Source organism: Cololabis saira, chromosome 4 (assembly GCF_033807715.1).
Source record: "Cololabis saira isolate AMF1-May2022 chromosome 4, fColSai1.1, whole genome shotgun sequence".
Taxonomy (NCBI): Eukaryota; Metazoa; Chordata; class Actinopteri; order Beloniformes; family Belonidae; genus Cololabis; species Cololabis saira.
This window is the reverse complement of record NC_084590.1, coordinates 52,456,006-52,479,060: the sequence shown is the minus strand read 5'-3', so window position 1 is coordinate 52,479,060 and position 23,055 is coordinate 52,456,006. Positions and strand designations below refer to the sequence as shown.

At 42.9% G+C, this 23,055-nt stretch overlaps 1 protein-coding gene across 1 annotated transcript in view; it reads left to right on the top strand.

The window, feature by feature from the left end:
• Positions 1-23,055, top strand: part of LOC133442476 (sodium/potassium-transporting ATPase subunit beta-3-like) — a 28,042-nt gene extending 4,987 nt beyond the window's left edge. Inside the window, exons 3-7 of the mRNA XM_061720481.1 lie at positions 4,354-4,452; positions 8,069-8,256; positions 11,008-11,058; positions 13,125-13,211; positions 21,266-23,055. Coding sequence (XP_061576465.1) covers positions 4,354-4,452; positions 8,069-8,256; positions 11,008-11,058; positions 13,125-13,211; positions 21,266-21,433 — 593 coding nt within the window. The 3' untranslated portion in view covers positions 21,434-23,055. The remainder of the gene's footprint in view (positions 1-4,353; positions 4,453-8,068; positions 8,257-11,007; positions 11,059-13,124; positions 13,212-21,265) is intronic.

Genomic DNA, 23,055 nt, shown 5'->3' with positions numbered 1-23,055 from the left:
TGATACTGCACTAGTGATTAAATATGCAGATGATACTGCACTAGTGATATTAAATATGCAGATGATACTGCACTAGTGATATTAAATATGCAGATGATACTGCACTAGTGATTAAATATGCAGATGATACTGCACTAGTCAGATTAGTGGTGAGATCTGAGGTTACAGAGGTGAGTTAGGAGGACAGTAACTACAGGAATAACTCTGAGGTTACAGAGGTGTGTTAGGAGGACAGTAACTACAGGAATAACTCTGAGGTTACAGAGGTGAGTTAGGAGGACAGTAACTACAGGAATAACTCTGAGGTTACAGAGGTGTGTTAGGAGGACAGTAACTACAGGAATAACTCTGAGGTTACAGGTGTGTTAGGAGGACAGTAACTACAGGAATAACTCTGAGGTTACAGAGGTGAGTTAGGAGGACAGTAACTACAGGAATAACTCTGAGGTTACAGAGGTGTGTTAGGAGGACAGTAACTACAGGAATAACTCTGAGGTTACAGAGGTGAGTTAGGAGGACAGTAACTACAGGAATAACTCTGAGGTTACAGGTGAGTTAGGAGGACAGTAACTACAGGAATAACTCTGAGGTTACAGAGGTGAGTTAGGAGGACAGTAACTACAGGAATAACTCTGAGGTTACAGAGGTGAGTTAGGAGGACAGTAACTACAACTACAGGAATAACTCTGAGGTTACAGAGGTGTGTTTGGAGGACAGTAACTACAGGAATAACTCTGAGGTTACAGAGGTGAGTTAGGAGGACAGTAACTACAGGAATAACTCTGAGGTTACAGAGGTGTGTTAGGAGGACAGTAACTACAGGAATAACTCTGAGGTTACAGAGGTGAGTTAGGAGGACAGTAACTACAGGAATAACTCTGAGGTTACAGAGGTGAGTTAGGAGGACAGTAACTACAACTACAGGAATAACTCTGAGGTTACAGAGGTGTGTTTGGAGGACAGTAACTACAGGAATAACTCTGAGGTTACAGAGGTGAGTTAGGAGGACAGTAACTACAGGAATAACTCTGAGGTTACAGAGGTGTGTTAGGAGGACAGTAACTACAGGAATAACTCTGAGGTTACAGAGGTGTGTTAGGAGGACAGTAACTACAGGAATAACTCTGAGGTTACAGAGGTGAGTTAGGAGGACAGTAACTACAGGAATAACTCTGAGGTTACAGAGGTGTGTTAGGAGGACAGTAACTACAGGAATAACTCTGAGGTTACAGAGGTGAGTTAGGAGGACAGTAACTACAGGAATAACTCTGAGGTTACAGAGGTGAGTTAGGAGGACAGTAACTACAGGAATAACTCTGAGGTTACAGAGGTGAGTTAGGAGGACAGTAACTACAGGAATAACTCTGAGGTTACAGAGGTGAGTTAGGAGGACAGTAACTACAGGAATAACTCTGAGGTTACAGAGGTGAGTTAGGAGGACAGTAACTACAGGAATAACTCTGAGGTTACAGAGGTGTGTTAGGAGGACAGTAACTACAGGAATAACTCTGAGGTTACAGAGGTGTGTTAGGAGGACAGTAACTACAGGAATAACTCTGAGGTTACAGAGGTGAGTTAGGAGGACAGTAACTACAGGAATAACTCTGAGGTTACAGAGGTGTGTTAGGAGGACAGTAACTACAGGAATAACTCTGAGGTTACAGAGGTGTGTTAGGAGGACAGTAACTACAGGAATAACTCTGAGGTTACAGAGGTGTGTTAGGAGGACAGTAACTACAGGAATAACTCTGAGGTTACAGAGGTGAGTTAGGAGGACAGTAACTACAGGAATAACTCTGAGGTTACAGAGGTGTGTTAGGAGGACAGTAACTACAGGAATAACTCTGAGGTTACAGAGGTGAGTTAGGAGGACAGTAACTACAGGAATAACTCTGAGGTTACAGAGGTGTGTTAGGAGGACAGTAACTACAGGAATAACTCTGAGGTTACAGGTGTGTTAGGAGGACAGTAACTACAACTACAGGAATAACTCTGAGGTTACAGAGGTGAGTTAGGAGGACAGTAACTACAGGAATAACTCTGAGGTTACAGGTGTGTTAGGAGGACAGTAACTACAGGAATAACTCTGAGGTTACAGGTGTGTTAGGAGGACAGTAACTACAGGAATAACTCTGAGGTTACAGAGGTGAGTTAGGAGGACAGTAACTACAGGAATAACTCTGAGGTTACAGAGGTGTGTTAGGAGGACAGTAACTACAGGAATAACTCTGAGGTTACAGAGGTGTGTTAGGAGGACAGTAACTACAGGAATAACTCTGAGGTTACAGAGGTGTGTTAGGAGGACAGTAACTACAGGAATAACTCTGAGGTTACAGAGGTGTGTTAGGAGGACAGTAACTACAGGAATAACTCTGAGGTTACAGAGGTGAGTTAGGAGGACAGTAACTACAGGAATAACTCTGAGGTTACAGAGGTGTGTTAGGAGGACAGTAACTACAGGAATAACTCTGAGGTTACAGAGGTGAGTTAGGAGGACAGTAACTACAGGAATAACTCTGAGGTTACAGAGGTGAGTTAGGAGGACAGTAACTACAGGAATAACTCTGAGGTTACAGAGGTGTGTTAGGAGGACAGTAACTACAGGAATAACTCTGAGGTTACAGGTGTGTTAGGAGGACAGTAACTACAGGAATAACTCTGAGGTTACAGAGGTGAGTTAGGAGGACAGTAACTACAGGAATAACTCTGAGGTTACAGAGGTGAGTTAGGAGGACAGTAACTACAGGAATAACTCTGAGGTTACAGGTGTGTTAGGAGGACAGTAACTACAGGAATAACTCTGAGGTTACAGAGGTGAGTTAGGAGGACAGTAACTACAGGAATAACTCTGAGGTTACAGAGGTGTGTTAGGAGGACAGTAACTACAGGAATAACTCTGAGGTTACAGGTGTGTTAGGAGGACAGTAACTACAGGAATAACTCTGAGGTTACAGAGGTGAGTTAGGAGGACAGTAACTACAGGAATAACTCTGAGGTTACAGAGGTGAGTTAGGAGGACAGTAACTACAGGAATAACTCTGAGGTTACAGAGGTGAGTTAGGAGGACAGTAACTACAGGAATAACTCTGAGGTTACAGAGGTGAGTTAGGAGGACAGTAACTACAGGAATAACTCTGAGGTTACAGAGGTGTGTTAGGAGGACAGTAACTACAGGAATAACTCTGAGGTTACAGAGGTGTGTTAGGAGGACAGTAACTACAGGAATAACTCTGAGGTTACAGGTGTGTTAGGAGGACAGTAACTACAGGAATAACTCTGAGGTTATAGAGGTGTGTTAGGAGGACAGTAACTACAGGAATAACTCTGAGGTTACAGAGGTGTGTTAGGAGGACAGTAACTACAGGAATAACTCTGAGGTTACAGAGGTGTGTTAGGAGGACAGTAACTACAGGAATAACTCTGAGGTTACAGAGGTGAGTTAGGAGGACAGTAACTACAGGAATAACTCTGAGGTTACAGGTGTGTTAGGAGGACAGTAACTACAGGAATAACTCTGAGGTTACAGAGGTGTGTTAGGAGGACAGTAACTACAGGAATAACTCTGAGGTTACAGAGGTGTGTTAGGAGGACAGTAACTACAGGAATAACTCTGAGGTTACAGAGGTGAGTTAGGAGGACAGTAACTACAGGAATAACTCTGAGGTTACAGGTGTGTTAGGAGGACAGTAACTACAGGAATAACTCTGAGGTTATAGAGGTGTGTTAGGAGGACAGTAACTACAGGAATAACTCTGAGGTTACAGAGGTGAGTTAGGAGGACAGTAACTACAGGAATAACTCTGAGGTTACAGAGGTGAGTTAGGAGGACAGTAACTACAGGAATAACTCTGAGGTTACAGAGGTGTGTTAGGAGGACAGTAACTACAGGAATAACTCTGAGGTTACAGAGGTGAGTTAGGAGGACAGTAACTACAGGAATAACTCTGAGGTTACAGAGGTGAGTTAGGAGGACAGTAACTACAGGAATAACTCTGAGGTTACAGAGGTGTGTTAGGAGGACAGTAACTACAGGAATAACTCTGAGGTTACAGAGGTGTGTTAGGAGGACAGTAACTACAGGAATAACTCTGAGGTTACAGAGGTGAGTTAGGAGGACAGTAACTACAGGAATAACTCTGAGGTTACAGAGGTGAGTTAGGAGGACAGTAACTACAGGAATAACTCTGAGGTTACAGAGGTGAGTTAGGAGGACAGTAACTACAGGAATAACTCTGAGGCTACAGAGGTGTGTTAGGAGGACAGTAACTACAGGAATAACTCTGGGGTTACAGAGGTGTGTTAGGAGGACAGTAACTACAGGAATAACTCTCATAATATGTCGGTTTGTTTCAGGTTTGGTGATTCGTCCTCGTGCTGTTGACGTCTCTTACAACGTCAGCGATCCAACGAGCTACAGCCGGTTTGTTCAGCAGCTGCACGACGTCCTGCAGCGTGAGTTCCCTCACTTATATAATTCATGTATTCTCAATCAAAACCAACCTGGTCCCGCCGGTGCGGAGCTGGTGACAAACTGCTGGTGAAACTGCTGGTGAAACTGCTGGTGAAACTGCTGGTGAAACTGCTGGTGAAACTGTTGGTGAAACTGCTGGTGAAACTGTTGGTGAAACTGCTGGTGAAACTGCTGGTGAAACTGCTGGTGAAACTGCTGGTGAGAAACTGCTATTGAGTATGGATAGTACACACTATTGAGTATGGATAGTACATACTACTGAGTATGGATAGTACATACTACTGAGTATGGATAGTACACACTATTGAGTATGGATAGTACACACTACTGAGTATGAATAGTACACACTATTGAGTACGTATTATGTTTCTGACGCACTAAAAAATAGTGCATATTCATTTTGCAACTCATTAGGGTGGAAGTTTGGAATTTCAGACGCAGCCTCTAAGTATTTAGTGTTTTGTGTGTCCAGGCTACAACGACTTGTCTCTAAGTATATTTAGTTTTGTGTGTCCAGGCTACAACGACTTGTCTCTAAGTATATTTAGTTTTGTGTGTCCAGGCTACAACGACTTGTCTCTAAGTATATTTAGTTTTGTGTGTCCAGGCTACAACGACTTGTCTCTAAGTATATTTAGTTTTGTGTGTCCAGGCTACAACGACTTGTCTCTAAGTATTTAGTGTTTTGTGTGTTCAGGCTACAACGACTTGTCTCTAAGTATTTAGTGTTTTGTGTGTCCAGGCTACAACGACTTGTCTCTAAGTATTTAGTGTTTTGTGTCTCCAGGCTACAACGACTTGTCTCTAAGTATTTAGTGTTTTGTGTTTCCAGGCTACAACGACTTGTCTCTAAGTATTTAGTTTTGTGTGTCCAGGCTACAACGACTTGTCTCTAAGTATTTAGTGTTTTGTGTGTCCAGGCTACAACGACTTGTCTCTAAGTATATTTAGTTTTGTGTGTCCAGGCTACAACGACTTGTCTCTAAGTATATTTAGTGTTTTGTGTCTCCAGGCTACAACGACTTGTCTCTAAGTATTTAGTGTTTTGTGTCTCCAGGCTACAACGACTTGTCTCTAAGTATTTAGTGTTTTGTGTGTCCAGGCTACAACGACTTGTCTCTAAGTATATTTAGTGTTTTGTGTCTCCAGGCTACAACGACTTGTCTCTAAGTATTTAGTGTTTTGTGTGTCCAGGCTACAACGACTTGTCTCTAAGTATATTTAGTTTTGTGTGTCCAGGCTACAACGACTTGTCTCTAAGTATATTTAGTGTTTTGTGTGTCCAGGCTACAACGACTTGTCTCTAAGTATTTAGTGTTTTGTGTTTCCAGGCTACAACGACTTGTCTCTAAGTATTTAGTTTTGTGTGTCCAGGCTACAACGACTTGTCTCTAAGTATTTAGTGTTTTGTGTGTCCAGGCTACAACGACTTGTCTCTAAGTATATTTAGTTTTGTGTGTCCAGGCTACAACGACTTGTCTCTAAGTATATTTAGTGTTTTGTGTCTCCAGGCTACAACGACTTGTCTCTAAGTATTTAGTGTTTTGTGTCTCCAGGCTACAACGACTTGTCTCTAAGTATTTAGTGTTTTGTGTGTCCAGGCTACAACGACTTGTCTCTAAGTATATTTAGTTTTGTGTGTCCAGGCTACAACGACTTGTCTCTAAGTATATTTAGTGTTTTGTGTGTCCAGGCTACAACGACTTGTCTCTAAGTATTTAGTGTTTTGTGTCTCCAGGCTACAACAAATTGTCTCTAAGTATATTTAGTTTTGTGTGTCCAGGCTACAACGACTTGTCTCTAAGTATATTTAGTTTTGTGTCTCCAGGCTACAACAAATTGTCTCTAAGTATATTTAGTTTTGTGTGTCCAGGCTACAACGACTTGTCTCTAAGTATTTAGTTTTGTGTGTCCAGGCTACAACGACTTGTCTCTAAGTATATTTAGTTTTGTGTGTCCAGGCTACAACGACTTGTCTCTAAGTATATTTAGTTTTGTGTCTCCAGGCTACAACAAATTGTCTCTAAGTATATTTAGTTTTGTGTCTCCAGGCTACAACGACTTGTCTCTAAGTATTTAGTGTTTTGTGTCTCCAGGCTACAACGACTTGTCTCTAAGTATATTTAGTGTTTTGTGTGTCCAGGCTACAACGACTTGTCTCTAAGTATTTAGTGTTTTGTGTCTCCAGGCTACAACGACTTGTCTCTAAGTATATTTAGTGTTTTGTGTGTCCAGGCTACAACGACTTGTCTCTAAGTATTTAGTGTTTTGTGTGTCCAGGCTACAACGACTTGTCTCTAAGTATATTTAGTTTTGTGTGTCCAGGCTACAACGACTTGTCTCTAAGTATATTTAGTGTTTTGTGTCTCCAGGCTACAACGACTTGTCTCTAAGTATTTAGTGTTTTGTGTCTCCAGGCTACAACGACTTGTCTCTAAGTATTTAGTGTTTTGTGTGTCCAGGCTACAACGACTTGTCTCTAAGTATATTTAGTTTTGTGTGTCCAGGCTACAACGACTTGTCTCTAAGTATATTTAGTGTTTTGTGTGTCCAGGCTACAACGACTTGTCTCTAAGTATTTAGTGTTTTGTGTCTCCAGGCTACAACAAATTGTCTCTAAGTATATTTAGTTTTGTGTGTCCAGGCTACAACGACTTGTCTCTAAGTATTTAGTTTTGTGTGTCCAGGCTACAACGACTTGTCTCTAAGTATATTTAGTTTTGTGTGTCCAGGCTACAACGACTTGTCTCTAAGTATATTTAGTTTTGTGTCTCCAGGCTACAACAAATTGTCTCTAAGTATATTTAGTTTTGTGTCTCCAGGCTACAACGACTTGTCTCTAAGTATTTAGTGTTTTGTGTCTCCAGGCTACAACGACTTGTCTCTAAGTATTTAGTGTTTTGTGTGTCCAGGCTACAACGACTTGTCTCTAAGTATTTAGTGTTTTGTGTGTCCAGGCTACAACGACTTGTCTCTAAGTATATTTAGTGTTTTGTGTCTCCAGGCTACAACGACTTGTCTCTAAGTATTTAGTGTTTTGTGTGTCCAGGCTACAACGACTTGTCTCTAAGTATATTTAGTTTTGTGTGTTCAGGCTACAACGACTTGTCTCTAAGTATATTTAGTGTTTTGTGTCTCCAGGCTACAACGACTTGTCTCTAAGTATATTTAGTGTTTTGTGTCTCCAGGCTACAACGACTTGTCTCTAAGTATATTTAGTTTTGTGTGTCCAGGCTACAACGACTTGTCTCTAAGTATATTTAGTGTTTTGTGTGTCCAGGCTACAACGACTTGTCTCTAAGTATATTTAATTTTGTGTGTCCAGGCTACAACGACTTGTCTCTAAGTATTTAGTTTTGTGTGTCCAGGCTACAACGACTTGTCTCTAAGTATTTAGTGTTTTGTGTGTCCAGGCTACAACGACTTGTCTCTAAGTATATTTAGTGTTTTGTGTGTCCAGGCTACAACGACTTGTCTCTAAGTATTTAGTGTTTTGTGTGTCCAGGCTACAACGACTTGTCTCTAAGTATATTTAGTGTTTTGTGTGTCCAGGCTACAACGACTTGTCTCTAAGTATTTAGTGTTTTGTGTTTCCAGGCTACAACAACAGCATCCAGGAGGCCAACGACTTGTGTCTGGTGGGAGAATTTACGCAGCAGGACGACACGGATCCAAAGAAAGTGTGTCAGTTTAAACGCAGCGTCCTGGACCGGTGCTCCGGTTTAACCGACACCAGCTTCGGATTCGCTGAGGGGAAACCCTGCATCCTCATCAAGATGAACCGGGTTAGTTAACGAGGGGAAACCCTGCATCCTCATCAAGATGAACCGGGTTAGTTAATGAGGGGAAACCCTGCATCCTCATCAAGATGAACCGGGTTAGTTAATGAGGGGAAACCCTGCATCCTCATCAAGATGAAACGGGTTAGTTAATGAGGGGAAACCCTGCATCCTCATCAAGATGAACCGGGTTAGTTAATGAGGGGAAACCCTGCATCCTCATCAAGATGAACCGGTTAATGAGGGGAAACCCTGCATCCTCGTCAAGATGAACCGGGTTAGTTAATGAGGGGAAACCCTGCATCCTCATCAGGATTAACCGGTTAATGAGGGGAAACCCTGCATCCTCATCAAGATGAACCGGGTTAGTTAATGAGGGGAAACCCTGCATCCTCATCAAGATGAACCGGTTAATGAGGGGAAACCCTGCATCCTCGTCAAGATGAACCGGGTTAGTTAATGAGGGGAAACCCTGCATCCTCATCAAGATGAACCGGGTTAGTTAATGAGGGGAAACCCTGCATCCTCATCAAGATGAACCGGTTAATGAGGGGAAACCCTGCATCCTCATCAAGATGAACCGGGTTAGTTAATGAGGGGAAACCCTGCATCCTCATCAGGATTAACCGGTTAATGAGGGGAAACCCTGCATCCTCGTCAAGATGAACCGGTTAATGAGGGGAAACCCTGCATCCTCATCAAGATGAACCGGGTTAGTTAATGAGGGGAAACCCTGCATCCTCATCAAGATGAACCGGGTTAGTTAATGAGGGGAAACCCTGCATCCTCATCAAGATGAACCGGGTTAGTTAATGAGGGGAAACCCTGCATCCTCATCAAGATGAACCGGGTTAGTTAACGAGGGGAAACCCTGCATCCTCATCAAGATGAACCGGGTTAGTTAATGAGGGGAAACCCTGCATCCTCATCAAGATGAACCGGTTAATGAGGGGAAACCCTGCATCCTCATCAAGATGAACCGGGTTAGTTAATGAGGGGAAACCCTGCATCCTCATCAAGATGAACCGGGTTAGTTAATGAGGGGAAACCCTGCATCCTCATCAAGATGAACCGGGTTAGTTAACGAGGGGAAACCCTGCATCCTCATCAAGATGAACCGGGTTAGTTAATGACGGGAAACCCTGCATCCTCATCAAGATGAACCGGGTTAGTTAATGAGGGGAAACCCTGCATCCTCGTCAAGATGAACCGGGTTAGTTAATGAGGGGAAACCCTGCATCCTCATCAAGATGAACCGGTTAATGAGGGGAAACCCTGCATCCTCATCAAGATGAACCGGGTTAGTTAATGAGGGGAAACCCTGCATCCTCATCAAGATGAACCGGGTTAGTTAATGAGGGGAAACCCTGCATCCTCGTCAAGATGAACCGGGTTAGTTAATGAGAGGAAACCCTGCATCCTCATCAAGATTAACCGGGTTAGTTAATGAGGGGAAACCCTGCATCCTCATCAAGATGAACCGGGTTAGTTAATGAGGGGAAACCCTGCATCCTCATCAAGATGAACCGGGTTAGTTAACGAGGGGAAACCCTGCATCCTCATCAAGATGAACCGGGTTAGTTAATGAGGGGAAACCCTGCATCCTCATCAAGATGAACCGGGTTAGTTAACGAGGGGAAACCCTGTATCCTCATCAAGATGAACCGGGTTAGTTAACGAGGGGAAACCCTGCATCCTCATCAAGATGAACCGGGTTAGTTAATGAGGGGAAACCCTGCATCCTCATCAAGATGAACCGGTTAATGAGGGGAAACCCTGCATCCTCATCAAGATGAACCGGGTTAGTTAATGAGGGGAAACCCTGCATCCTCATCAAGATGAACCGGTTAATGAGGGGAAACCCTGCATCCTCATCAAGATGAACCGGTTAATGAGGGGAAACCCTGCATCCTCATCAAGATGAACCGGGTTAGTTAATGAGGGGAAACCCTGCATCCTCATCAAGATGAACCGGGTTAGTTAATGAGGGGAAACCCTGCATCCTCATCAAGATGAACCGGGTTAGTTAATGAGGGGAAACCCTGCATCCTCGTCAAGATTAACCGGGTTTTGCAAAAAAAAAAATCAATAGCAAACATTTCTGGGGCTAGACAATGTACAATCCAGTCAATATAAGAAAAAACAAGATTCCAAGTACAGTTCAGTAATATATAGAGCCAAGAGCAATAATTATTGAGTCTCTATGTGGAAATAATAAAAATATTATTATTATTAATAATAATAATAATAATAATAATAATAATAATAATAATAGTAATAATAATAATAATAATAATAATAATAATAATAATAATAATAACGGTTATAAGAATCCCATTTACGCCAGTAAATGTCTCCTTTTGGAGTCGAAGAGTGAAAATCATCTTCTCAGGCCGATAGATTTTTTTTATTTATACTGTTTAGCTTTAATATTTAATTATTACTTAAAATTATTTTCAGTTAATCATTTATCATTATTAATATTATTTCTGTTGAATTGTGTAATGTTTTTCTCCTTAAATCAAGAAGAACATCCCAGGAGGTAAACTTTGTATCTTTTTCTCATTCCATGGAGATGCTCAGGTTTTTCCTGGTGTCAAATATCCTCTTGATTGTAGATTAACAGAAATAACATGATACTTAATGTAAATGTGTCATTGATTCGTGTTCTATTGCCTTACCCCCTAATAAAATATTTATAAAAAAAACAAATAACAATAGCTGGTTTCAGATCTTGTTTAATGTGTTTTTCTGCAGGTCATCGGCCTGAAGCCTGAAGGCGACCCGTTCATCAACTGCACTGCCAAGGTAACTAATATCCCATAATGCACCTGTGTAACTCACAGATATCCCATAATGCACCTGTGTAGTTAGGGTTAGGGTTAGAGTCAAGGCTTGTATCTTTATTTTTTCAGTAGGGTTAGGTTTAGGGTTAGAGTTAGGGTTAGAGTTAGGGTTAGTTAGGGTTATGATTATAGTTAGGGTTAGTGTTAGTTAGGGTTAGTTAGGGTTGGTTAGTGTTAGGGTTAGAGCTATTATCTTTATTTTTTCAGAAACCCCTTTTTTAACCTGGTTTTCCTGCAGACAGACTCTCCGTTACAGATGCATTTCTTCCCACTGGAGGGTTAGTTAGGGTTAGGGTCAGTGTTAGTTAGGGTTAGGGTTAGAGTCAAGGCCTGTATCTTTAGTTTTTTTCAGTGGGGTTAGGGTTAGAGTTAGGGTTAGGGGTAGTTAGGCTTAGAGTTAGTTAGGGTTAGTTAGGGTTAGGGTTAGAGCTTGTATCTTTATTTTTTTACTAACCCTTTTTAAACATGGTTTTACTGCAGACAGACTCTCCGTTACAGATGCAGTTCTTCCCCCCGGACGGTCTTTAGGGTTAGATTAGTGATTACGGCCCCCTGAGGGGAACCAATACGCTTCTGCCTCCTACGCTCGTTAGCGGTTCCAGAGATTGCTTAAGGTAGTGTTGCACTCTCACTCGTACATCCAGTATGAGATCTGTATGCACTAAAGTACTTTGTCAGTAGCGTGTGGTGCGGTACCTCTGAGTTAGTTTCAGAGTTTTGTTATGAGATGTGGTGTATTGTGTATTAGGGTAACTGGGTACCTCTTATGAGTGCAGTCGGATTATGGAGGATCCGGTGTCTTCGTATGTGGCTAGTGGGTGCATTCTGAGAGGATAGTTGTGAGTTTAGATGGGGATAAGGGGGGGGGTGTTGATAGTCCGGAGAGGAGAGATTTAGGTGAGGGGTCTTTTGTAGGGGGTTAGGGTTTGCTGTCCGGGTTAGGGTTAGAATTTGGGGTATAAGTTAAGGTTAGGGTTAGGGTTAGAATTTGGGGTGTAGGTTAAGATTGGGTTGTGGGGTCCGGGTTAAGGTTAGAATTTGGAGTTAGGCTCAGGTTAAGTTTAGGTTTGGGGTTAAAATTAGGATTTGGGGTTAGGGTGTTTGTGGTTGATGTATGCTGACTTATTGTACTGTGTCAGATGAATGTACCCGAGGCTTCGAGACCCCTTGCTGTGTCAGGTGTGTGTAGACGAGATATGACGCCTCATTGAAATGTGTCAGGTGAATGTAAGTGAGGCATGGGGACCCCTTGTGGCTGGGCTGTCTCAGGTGCGTGTATAGGCGCTTTTAAAGTAAATCGGAAGTTTTGAAGTCTATTTAAGATAATAAGATTTAAGATTTAAGAAAAGGTATTTAGGGTTTTAAAGTAGATCTGAATTTATTGAGAGGATGACCCTGTTTGTTTGGAGGTTGGTTTTGAGTGTATTTATTCTTAGTTTGGGGTAACCTTAGGGTTAGGGTTAGGGTTAGGGTTTGTGTCTTTACTTTTAACCCTTTTTTACTCTGGTTTTCCTGCAGACAAACTCTCCATTACAGATGCAGTTCTTCCCACCGGACGGTCGTTAAGGTTAGAGTTAGGGTTAGGGTTAGTTAGGGTTAGGGTTAGAGTTAGTGTTAGGGTTAGTTAGTGTTAGGATTAGTTAGGGTTAGTTAGGGTTAGGGTTAGTTAGGGTTAGGGTTATTTAGGGTTAGAGTTAGGGTTAGTTAGGGTTAGGGTTACTTAGGGTTAGGGTTATTTAGGGTTAGGGTTAGAGTTAGCGTTAGGGTTAGTTAGGGTTAGGGTTAGGGTTTATATTTTTACTTTTAACCCTTTTTTACTCCGGTTTTCCTGCAGACAGACTCTCCGTTACAGATGCAGTTCTTCCCACCGGACGGTTGTTAAGGTTACAGTTAGGGTTAGGGTTATTTAGGGTTAGGGTTAGGGTTAGAGTTAGCGTTAGGGTTAGTTAGGGTTAGGGTTGGGGTCAGGGTTAGGGTTAGGGTTTGTATTTTTACTTTTAACCCATTTTTACTCTTGTTTTCCTGCAGACAGACTCTCCGTTACAGATGCAGCTTTTCCCACCGGACGGTCGTCTGGATAAAATGTTCTTCCCCTACTACGGAAGGAAAGCTCACGTGAGTAAACGCTTGTTCTTGAATTTGATCCAATTTACTTGTAGAACGTCTAAAACTGTCACTCCTCTTCTATAAAACAGAATGTGAGTGTCCCAGAAGGAAAATCCAGTCTGATATTATGGTTAATGTCAATTCATGTTGTTTATACTCCGTGTACTAATCCTGAATAATAAATGATGCACACATATCTGTGCATCATTATGTTATTTATCTGAGGCAGCAAGACTTATGGTTTCAGGGACTGAAGACATGCAGGAGACCAGACTAGAAGAAAAGAATATATATATATATATATATATATATATATATATATATATATATATATATATATATATATATATATATATATATATATATATATATATATATATGTATATACGTTTGAACTGAGCTGGTGTTTCATTCCAACGGTGTGTGAACTGACCAGGGGCCTCATCTATAAAGCTTGCTTGCGCAGAAAAAGCGCCTGAAAGTTGAGGAAGCCACCTTCTACGCAAAGCCTCGGATCTAAAAAGAAAAAACTAACCGAAAAATCTGCTTATCTTTACGGCAACTCGGACCCTCCCGTAAGAATTTACTTAAGACAAGGGGAACTGGCGACGCAGGGTTTGAGGTGGTGAAATGAAGCCAGATTCATGTCATACTCTTAATAATGTCATCACACATCACAACATATATCAGACTTAAAATAATAAAATAATAAAATAAAATAGCGCTGATCGTGTCCTCTGTGTGTGAAGCTCAGTCAGTCAGGACTCTGCTGCTGCTGCTGCTGCAACCTCCTCTTCACACACCGCTTTAGGACAGAACAAATGAGGGGCTTCGTAGAGCGTTTAGGGGCTCCACGGAGCCTCTCATTTCTTCCCTAAAGGGACACAGATATTTTTATATATATAATGAGTTTTACGCACGCGTGAAACCTTTACGTGCGGGTGTAAGCCTAAATTATGGTCCCGCGTTAAAACGACGCAGAGCCTACGGCGTAGGGTACGCGGCGACGCGCGCCTACGCTGTATGCTCTGCGTTGGTGACGCAGAACCATAAACCCGCCCTGAGCAGCTCTGAGGGGAGACGGGAGGGGAGGAGGGGGAGCGGGGGGTGAAGCGGGGCCGCCGGGCCCTTCGCACAGGGTGTGATTTGCAGTTAATGGCTGATCCTACCGTTAGTTTTTAAACTATAAAAAGTGGGGGGGACAAAAACATGATTTTGAAAAGACGGGGGGACGTGTGTCCCCCTGTTGCGCCGGGGCACTCACGGCGTTCCGCGCAGCAACAGCGTTCTGCCACTCACTCGCTTTATTTTATATTATTTATTTTTCTACTTTTACTGTGACCACAAAATAATGTGGTTTTCCTGTCCTCCTCCTCATCAACAACATCTAGATCTCAGATCTCAGTGAAATTCAGTGGCACGGTGGCTCGACACGTTCATTCATTCTGAAGCCAAACAGGTTGCAGGAAGCCACTGCACATGCTCAGCAGGCTCATTCATATGCAAAATGATTCCATTTTCGGTAGAAAGTAGGCGTGTAGAGGGCGGGATACCAGGCGGATTCACGTGCGCAACCTTCCAGCTGGACTGTGATTTATAAAGAGAACATTGCGTGGAAGTCTGCGTGCACGCGGTTTTATAAATCCGGATTTTTTTTTGCGGCCGCCATTTTCGGCTTTTGGGTGTACGTGCACTTTTAGTATAAATCCTACGCACTCCATTTTAAATGAGGCCCCCGGTGTTTCATTCCATCGGTGAACTGACCTGGTGTTTCATTCCAACGGTGTGTGAACTGACCTGGTGTTTCATTCCAACGGTGAACTGACCTGGTGTTTCATTCCAACGGTGTGTGAACTGACCTGGTGTTTCATTCCATCGGTGAACTGACCTGGTGTTTCATTCCAACGGTGAACTGACCTGGTGTTTCATTCCAACGGTGAACTGACCTGGTGTTTCATTCAATTCAATTCAATTCAATTCAATTTTATTTATATAGCGTCTAATACAACAGAGTTGTCTCTAGACGCTTTACAGAGACCCATACCCAGAACATGACCCCCGAGCAGTTATTACATAAACAATGGCAGGTAAAAACTCCCCTAGTGGGAGAAAAACCTTAAGCCAAACAGTGGCAAGGAAAAACTCCCCTTTAGGAGGGAAGAAACCTTGAGCAGGACCAGGCTCATAAGGGGGGACCCTCCTGCCGAGGGCCAGACTGGTGGGTCAGGGACGGCAACAGCACAGCAGGCAGGTGGAAGCAGCCACGGGATGACCAGGGGTGGGGACCGCAGGCCAGCACGCAGCTCCCGAAGCTCCGGCCCAATCAGCAAGTCCCAGGTTGGGGTGCAGGGTCAGGAAAAGACTTGTGCTCCGTAATGCAAGCTACAAGCCACCCATGGCCACCTGCAGGACAAAAGAGAGAAAAGGGAGGAGAAGGGGGGGGCAGCAACGGGATGACCAGGGGTGGGGACCGCAGGCCAGCACGCAGCTCCCGAAGCTCCGGCCCAATCAGCAAGTCCCAGGTTGGGGTGCAGGGTCGGGGAAAGACTTGTGCTCCGTAATGCAAGCTACAAGCCACCCACGACCACCTGCAGGTTCCGGTGTCCGGCAAAGGATGCTGCAACATGGACAAAAGAGAGAAAAGGGAGGAGAAGGGGGGGGCCAGCACAAGAAACCACAGGAGCGACTCTGACACACTAAAGTTTACACTACCTAGAGATTTACCAACACCAGCTAGAGGTTTACTAAACACTAACTATAGGCTTTACTAAACAGAAATGTTTTAAGTTTAGTTTTAAAGGTGGAGGTGGTGTCAGCCTCCTTAACCCAGATTGGAAGTTGGTTCCATAGTAGTGGCGCCTGATAGCAGAACGCCCGCCCTCCAAATCTACATTTAGATACTCTAGGAGCTACAAGTAAACCTGCACTCTGAGAACGGAGAGCTCTGACAGGAACATAAGGCACTATCAGGTCTTGCAAATAATGCGGAGCTAAGCCGTTTTGGGCTTTATACGCAAGTAATACAATTTTAAATTGGATTCTGAATTTTACGGGTAACCAATGGAGCGACGCTAACACTGGAGAGACGTGGTCTCTCCTGCTAATTCCTGTCAGTACTCGTGCTGCTGCATTTTGGATCAGCTGGAGCCTATTCAGCAAATTACTTGGACATCCTGCTAACAACACATTACAGTAATCTAGTCTAGAAGATACAAACGCATGAACTAGTTTTTCTGCATCACTCTGTGAGAGGATTTTCCTAATCTTTGCAATATTACGGAGATGGAAAAAGGCTATTTTACAAACCTGATTGACATATGGTTTAAACGACAAATCCTGATCGAAAATAACACCAAGATTTCTCACAGTTGCACTGGAAGCCATCGCAACACCATCTAATCCCTTCCTAAGATGCTCTGGACCAAGAATGATAACCTCTGTTTTATCTGAATTTAGAAGCAGGACATTTCTGGACATCCAGTCCTTGATGTCCCTAAGACATGCCTGAAGTTTAACTAACGGTTCTGTTTCATCCGGCTTCATAGACAAATAGAGCTGCGTATCATCAGCATAACAATGAAAGTGTATGCCGTGATTCTGGATTATACTTCCCAACGGCTGCATGTATAAACTGAACAAGATTGGCCCTAGCACTGAACCCTGCGGAACACCATAACAGACCCTTGACTGTTCTGAAGAAACCTCATGTACATGAACAAACTGGAACCTGTCAGATAGGTATGATTTAAACCAACATAGAGCTGTCCCTTTAATCCCAACAACATGCTCTAACCTGTGCAGTAAAATGCCATGATCTATAGTGTCAAAAGCAGCACTGAGGTCCAGTAGAACCAGTATGGACACTAATCCCTTATCTGAGGCCATAAGGAGGTCATTCGTGACTCGAACCAGTGCTGTCTCTGTGCTATGATGCATTCTGAACCCTGACTGAAAGACTTCAAACAGATCATTTCTATACAAATAGTCACATAACTGGCTTGAAACTGCCTTTTCCAGAATTTTAGGCACAAATGGAAGGTTGGAAATTGGTCTATAATTAGCTAAGGTGTCTGGGTCAAGAGAAGGTTTTTTAAGTAAAGGTTTAATTACTGCGACTTTGAAAACCTGTGGTACATATCCTAAACTTAGGGATAAGTTAATTTGGTCCAGTATTGTCGTACCAATAAGAGAAAAAATATGTTTGAATAGACGAGTCGGGATGGGGTCTGACATACATGTGGTAGACTTAGCTCTATTAACGAGTGAAGTCAGCTCAGGGAGGTCTATAGGATCAAAACAGTCTAGAGACAAGTCAGAGCCTAGGGAAGTCGCTAAAGCTGAAGAAACACCTACAACCGGCTGGTTGATTTCTTCTTTAATTCTCGCGATTTTACTGTTGAAGAAGCTCATAAAGTCCTCACTACTGAGAGCTGCAGGAATGCACGGCTCAACAGAGTTGTGACTCTTTGTCAGCCTGGCTACAGTGCTGAACAGAAAACGTGGGTTACTTTTGTTATCCTCTATCAACGTTGAATAATAAGCTGTTCTGGCTTTGCGAATGGCTTTTTTATATACTATTAGAATATCTTTCCATTCACGATGAGAGTCTATAGACCTACAAGAGTACCACTTCCTTTCCATTTTACGCACGTTTTGTTTCAACATGCGGATATCTGAATTATACCAGGGAGTTAAGCTCCTGTGGCTAGAAACCCTCCTTTTCAAAGGAGCAACTTCATCTAAAGCTGAATGCAACAAATCAGCAGTGTTACTAGCAAGGAAATCAACATCTGCAGAGGTAGAACCCAGGTCACTGGCCTCGACTACATCACTATTTCGCACTGTCGTGAGATAAGCAATGGCCTCCCTAAATTTAACAATAACTTCATCAGACAAACATCTGCTAAAATAATACCTCCTATTTTGCACTTCAACATCAACAAAATTAAATTCAAACGTTATTAAGTAATGGTCGGATAAAAGGGAGTTTACAGGTGACACCAACAGACCATCAGTTTCAACACCGTAGGTGAGAACGAGATCGAGAGTATGATTAAAACAGTGCGTCGGTTTATCCACTTTTTGTGAGATACCCATTGATTCTAGAAGAGAATCGAAGGCTAATTTAAGATTATCGCTTTCAACATCCATATGAATGTTAAAATCACCCACTATGATGAATTTATCTGTGCTGATCAATAATCCAGAAAGGAAATCTGAAAATTCAGACAAAAACTCCAGATACGCACCAGCAGGGGGCCGGTACACTACCACTAACACAACTGGCTTCTCTGATTTCCGGCTCGGAAATTTCAGACCAAGCATGAGGCTTTCAAATGTATTATAGTTGCACTTAGGTTCAATTTTTGTTTGGAGACCGGAGTTATAAATTGCTGCGACTCCTCCGCCTCGGCCCGTGCTTCTAGGAATGTGATGATTAAAGTAGCCGGGCGGAGTTGATTCATTCAAACTAACATACTCTTCCTCCTGTAACCATGTTTCTGTTAAGCAGAAAACATCACTCCTGCTCTCTGTAATTATATCATTTACTAACAGAGACTTAGAGCTTAATGATCGTATATTTAGTAGTCCGCATCTAATTTTTCGGTCTGTAATTGGTACCAAATGTGCATTGGTTTTAATTTTTACAAGGTTATCTTGGTTAACGCCTCTATAACGCTGCACCTGGTGAACTTTTGGAGGGCGGGGAACTGCAACCACTTCTATTTTGCTAGGCACCTGGCCAGAGTCGCCAATATCATGTAATCCTACAGTTTTAGAGTCGCTAATTACATAATGCAGTCCTACAGTTTTGTTGGCAGGCGTTGGTCCTTGAGAAGCAACAGATGTGTCGCTGAGTGGGGAAAAACGGTTAGACACATGAAGCGGGTGGTGGTGTTCATTCCAACGGTGAACTGACCTGGTGTTTCATTCCAACGGTGTGTGAACTGACCTGGTGTTTCATTCCATCGGTGAACTGACCTGGTGTTTCATTCCAACGGTGAACTGACCTGGTGTTTCATTCCAACGGTGAACTGACCTGGTGTTTCATTCCAACGGTGAACTGACCTGGTGTTTCATTCCAACGGTGAACTGACCTGGTGTTTCATTCCAACGGTGAACTGACCTGGTGTTTCATTCCATCGGTGAACTGACCTGGGGCCTCATCTATAAAGCTTGCTTGCGCAGAAAAAGCGCCTGAAAGTTGCGTAAGCCGCCTTCTACACAAATCCTCGGATCTAAAAAGAAAAAACTAACCGAAAAATCTGCTTATCTTTACGGCAAGCAGGACCCTCCCGTAAGAATTTACTTAAGACACGGGGAGCTGGCGACGCAGGGTTTAAGGTGGTGAAATGAAGCCAGATTCATGTCATACTCTTAATAATGTCATCACATATCACAACATATATCAGACTTAAAATAATAAAATAATAAAATAAAATAATATAGCGCTGATCGTGTTCCTCTGTGTGTGAAGCTGTCAGTCAGGACGCTGGTGCTGCTGGAGCTGCAGCCGCGGTGCAGGACACGCCGGGAACCTCCTTCACCGCTTTAGGACAGAACAAATGAGGGGCTGCGTTTAGGGAGCCCCACGGAGCCCCTCATTTCTTCCCTAAAGGGACTCAGATTTGTTTTCATATATATGAGTTTTACGGGCGCGTGAAACCTTTACGTGCGGGTGTATGGTGCCTAAATTATGGCCCCGCGTTAAAACGACGCAGAGCCTACGGCGTAGGCTCTGCGTTGGTGACGCAGAACCATAAACCCGCCCTGAGCCGCTCTGAGGGGAGACGGGAGAGGAGGAGGGGGGGCTGCGGGGCCGTTCTCGTATCGCTTTCATACAGTGTCTTGATCATTTGCAATTTAAGGCTGAGCCTACCGTTAGTTTTTAAACTGTAAAAAGTAAGGGGGAAATAAACATGATTTTGAAAAGACGGGGGGACGTGTGTCCCCCTGTTGCACCGGGGAACTCACGGCTTTCCGCGCAGCAACGGCGTGCTGCCACTCACTCGCTTTATTTTATACTATTTATTTTTCTACTTTTACTGTGACCACAAAATAATGTGGTTTTCCTGTCCTCCTCCTCATCAACAACATCTAGATCTCAGATCTCAGTGAAATTCAGTGGCACGGTGGCTCGACACGTTCATTCATTCATTCTGAAGCCAAACAGGTTGCAGGAAGCCACTGCGCATGCTCAGCAGGCTCATTCATATGCAAAATGATTCCATTTTCGGTAGAAAGTGGGCGTGTTGAGGGCGGGATACCAGGCGGATTCACGTGCGCAGCCTTCCAGCTGGACTGTGATTTATAAAGAGAACCTTACGTGGAAGTCTGCGTGCACATGGTTTTATAGATCCGGATTTTTTTTTGCGCCCGGCATTTTCGGCTTTTGAGCGTACGTGCACTTTTAGTATGACTCCTACGCACTCAATTTTAAATGAGGCCCCTGGTGTTTCATTCCATCGGTGAACTGACCTGGTGTTTCATTCCATCGGTGAACTGACCTGGTGTTTCATTCCATCGGTGAACTGACCTGGTGTTTCATTCCAACGGTGAAATGACCTGGTGTTTCATTCCAACGGTGAACTGACCTGGTGTTTCATTCCAACGGTGAACTGACCTGGTGTTTCATTCCAACGGTGAACTGACCTGGTGTTTCATTCCATCGGTGAACTGACCTGGTGTTTCATTCCAACGGTGAACTGACCTGGTGTTTCATTCCAACGGTGAAATGACCTGGTGTTTCATTCCAACGGTGAACTGACCTGGTGTTTCATTCCAACGGTGAACTGACCTGGTGTTTCATTCCAACGGTGTGTGAACTGACCTGGTGTTTCATTCCAACGGTGTGTGAACTGACCTGGTGTTTCATTCCAACGGTGAACTGACCTGGTGTTTCATTCCAACGGTGAACTGACCTGGTGTTTCATTCCAACGGTGAACTGACCTGGTGTTTCATTCCAACGGTGAACTGACCTGGTGTTTCATTCCAACGGTGAACTGACCTGGTGTTTCATTCCAACGGTGTGTGAACTGACCTTGTGTTCATCTGTCTCCAGCCTGAATACGTCCAGCCTCTGGTGGCCGTGAAGTTGTTGCTAACCAAAGACGACTACAATGTGGACCAGATCGTGGAGTGTAAAGTCCACGGCTCCAACCTGCGGAACAACGACGATAGAGACAAGAGTTTGGGTCGTGTCACTTTCCGGGTCAAAGTGTCTCAGTAATTACTGACCCTAGAAAACTGGATCTAGTCCAAGAGAAAAGCTCCCGTCCAGGACTGAACCCCGACCCTGATCTGCTCTCCCAGTCTGGATCCAGCTGGTCCAGGTTCCAGTCTGGATCCATCACCCTAGAAAACTGGGTCTAGTCCAGGGGTCGGCAACACGAAATGTTGAAATATTGGACCAAAAACACACAATACAAATATGTCTGGAGCCGCAACAAATTAAAAGTCTTGTATCAGCCTTCGAATGAAGGCAACACCTGCTGCATGTTTCTATTAGTTAGAACTGGGTCCTCGGCTGCTAATGTAGCTGCTAATGTCTTTCCACATAACTTTTTGTTATTGGACAACTTCTCTCTACAGAGCAAACATTCAGGCAACGAATGCAAATGATTCACTCCAAGAAACGTTGAATCCTCTTTTCTCCTCAGTTATTTTTCTCTTTTTCCCTTAGGCAGGTTTGTTTCCAGCAGCCACCTGACTGGCGCCCCCTGCTGGTAGAAACATGTGGTTACGATGCAAAACTACGGGAGAGAATCTACGGAAGGGCCAGGCTGGAGAAAGATAAAAATAATATTTTAGAGGAGGAAGATTTTTTTTTTCATTATCCACTTTGAGGAAAAGGTTGAAATGTCGGGAAAAAATGTAAATGTCGAGATTAATGTTGAAGTACAATTTCGAGAAAAAAGTCGAAATGTTGAGAAAAAAGTCAAAATTTTGTGAATAAAGTTGAAATGTTGAGAAAAAAAGTGAAATTTCAACTTTATTCTTGAAATTGTATTTAAACATTATTCTCGCCATTTCGACTTTTTTCTAAACATTTCGACTTTTTCTCGAAGTGCATAATAAAAAAAATCTTCCCCTCTCAAATATTTTATCTCTTGCCTGGCCCTGATACTCCTCCCTACAAATCTAATTAAACCTTCATATTGTTTAGTTTTAACCTATTTTAATGACAGAACCAGAAGAACCACGTACCTGGATTTCTGATGTTAGTGATGTAATACAACAGTGAGACGTTTCGTTTCAGGAGAAACGCATCAAAATGATTACATTTGATGTGATTATTGTTCATTTCCCATCAGTTTGTAATCAGATTACTCACTCAGAGGTGTTTGTGAGAGATAAATTACCAGTGAAACAAGACAAGTTCAGGATTCACTAACAAATGACTAACATTTCACTAACTTGTATCTCCTTTGGGGCTGATGGCCTGATCATGTTGGTAAAAATCTATAAAAACAGAGAACAATAATCTATTCCAGTGTGCCGTCCCCCCCTATAAAAAGATTTAAGCTAACTATGGACGTAAAATCGTTCACTTTTTGTCACGATCCGATATATGGAATATACTTTGATGTTTTTCGGTTTCCCATCTTTGCCAGGTTTTAAGATGTGAATTTTACGTGTGATTAATGTGTTAATAATGACGAGCTTCCATCAGTGAAGCTCCATCGTTACATGTTGATTTTGTGGTCAATGTCCTGTAATATCTTTCTTCTGTTCTGAATGGCAGGCACTTTTTTGACGTGAAAGATGGATTTATGTTTTATTTCTATGTTTTTGTCAAAAAGAAATTATGTCCCACTTTGCTCTAAAAAAATGTAATTCTGTGTGGTTTTC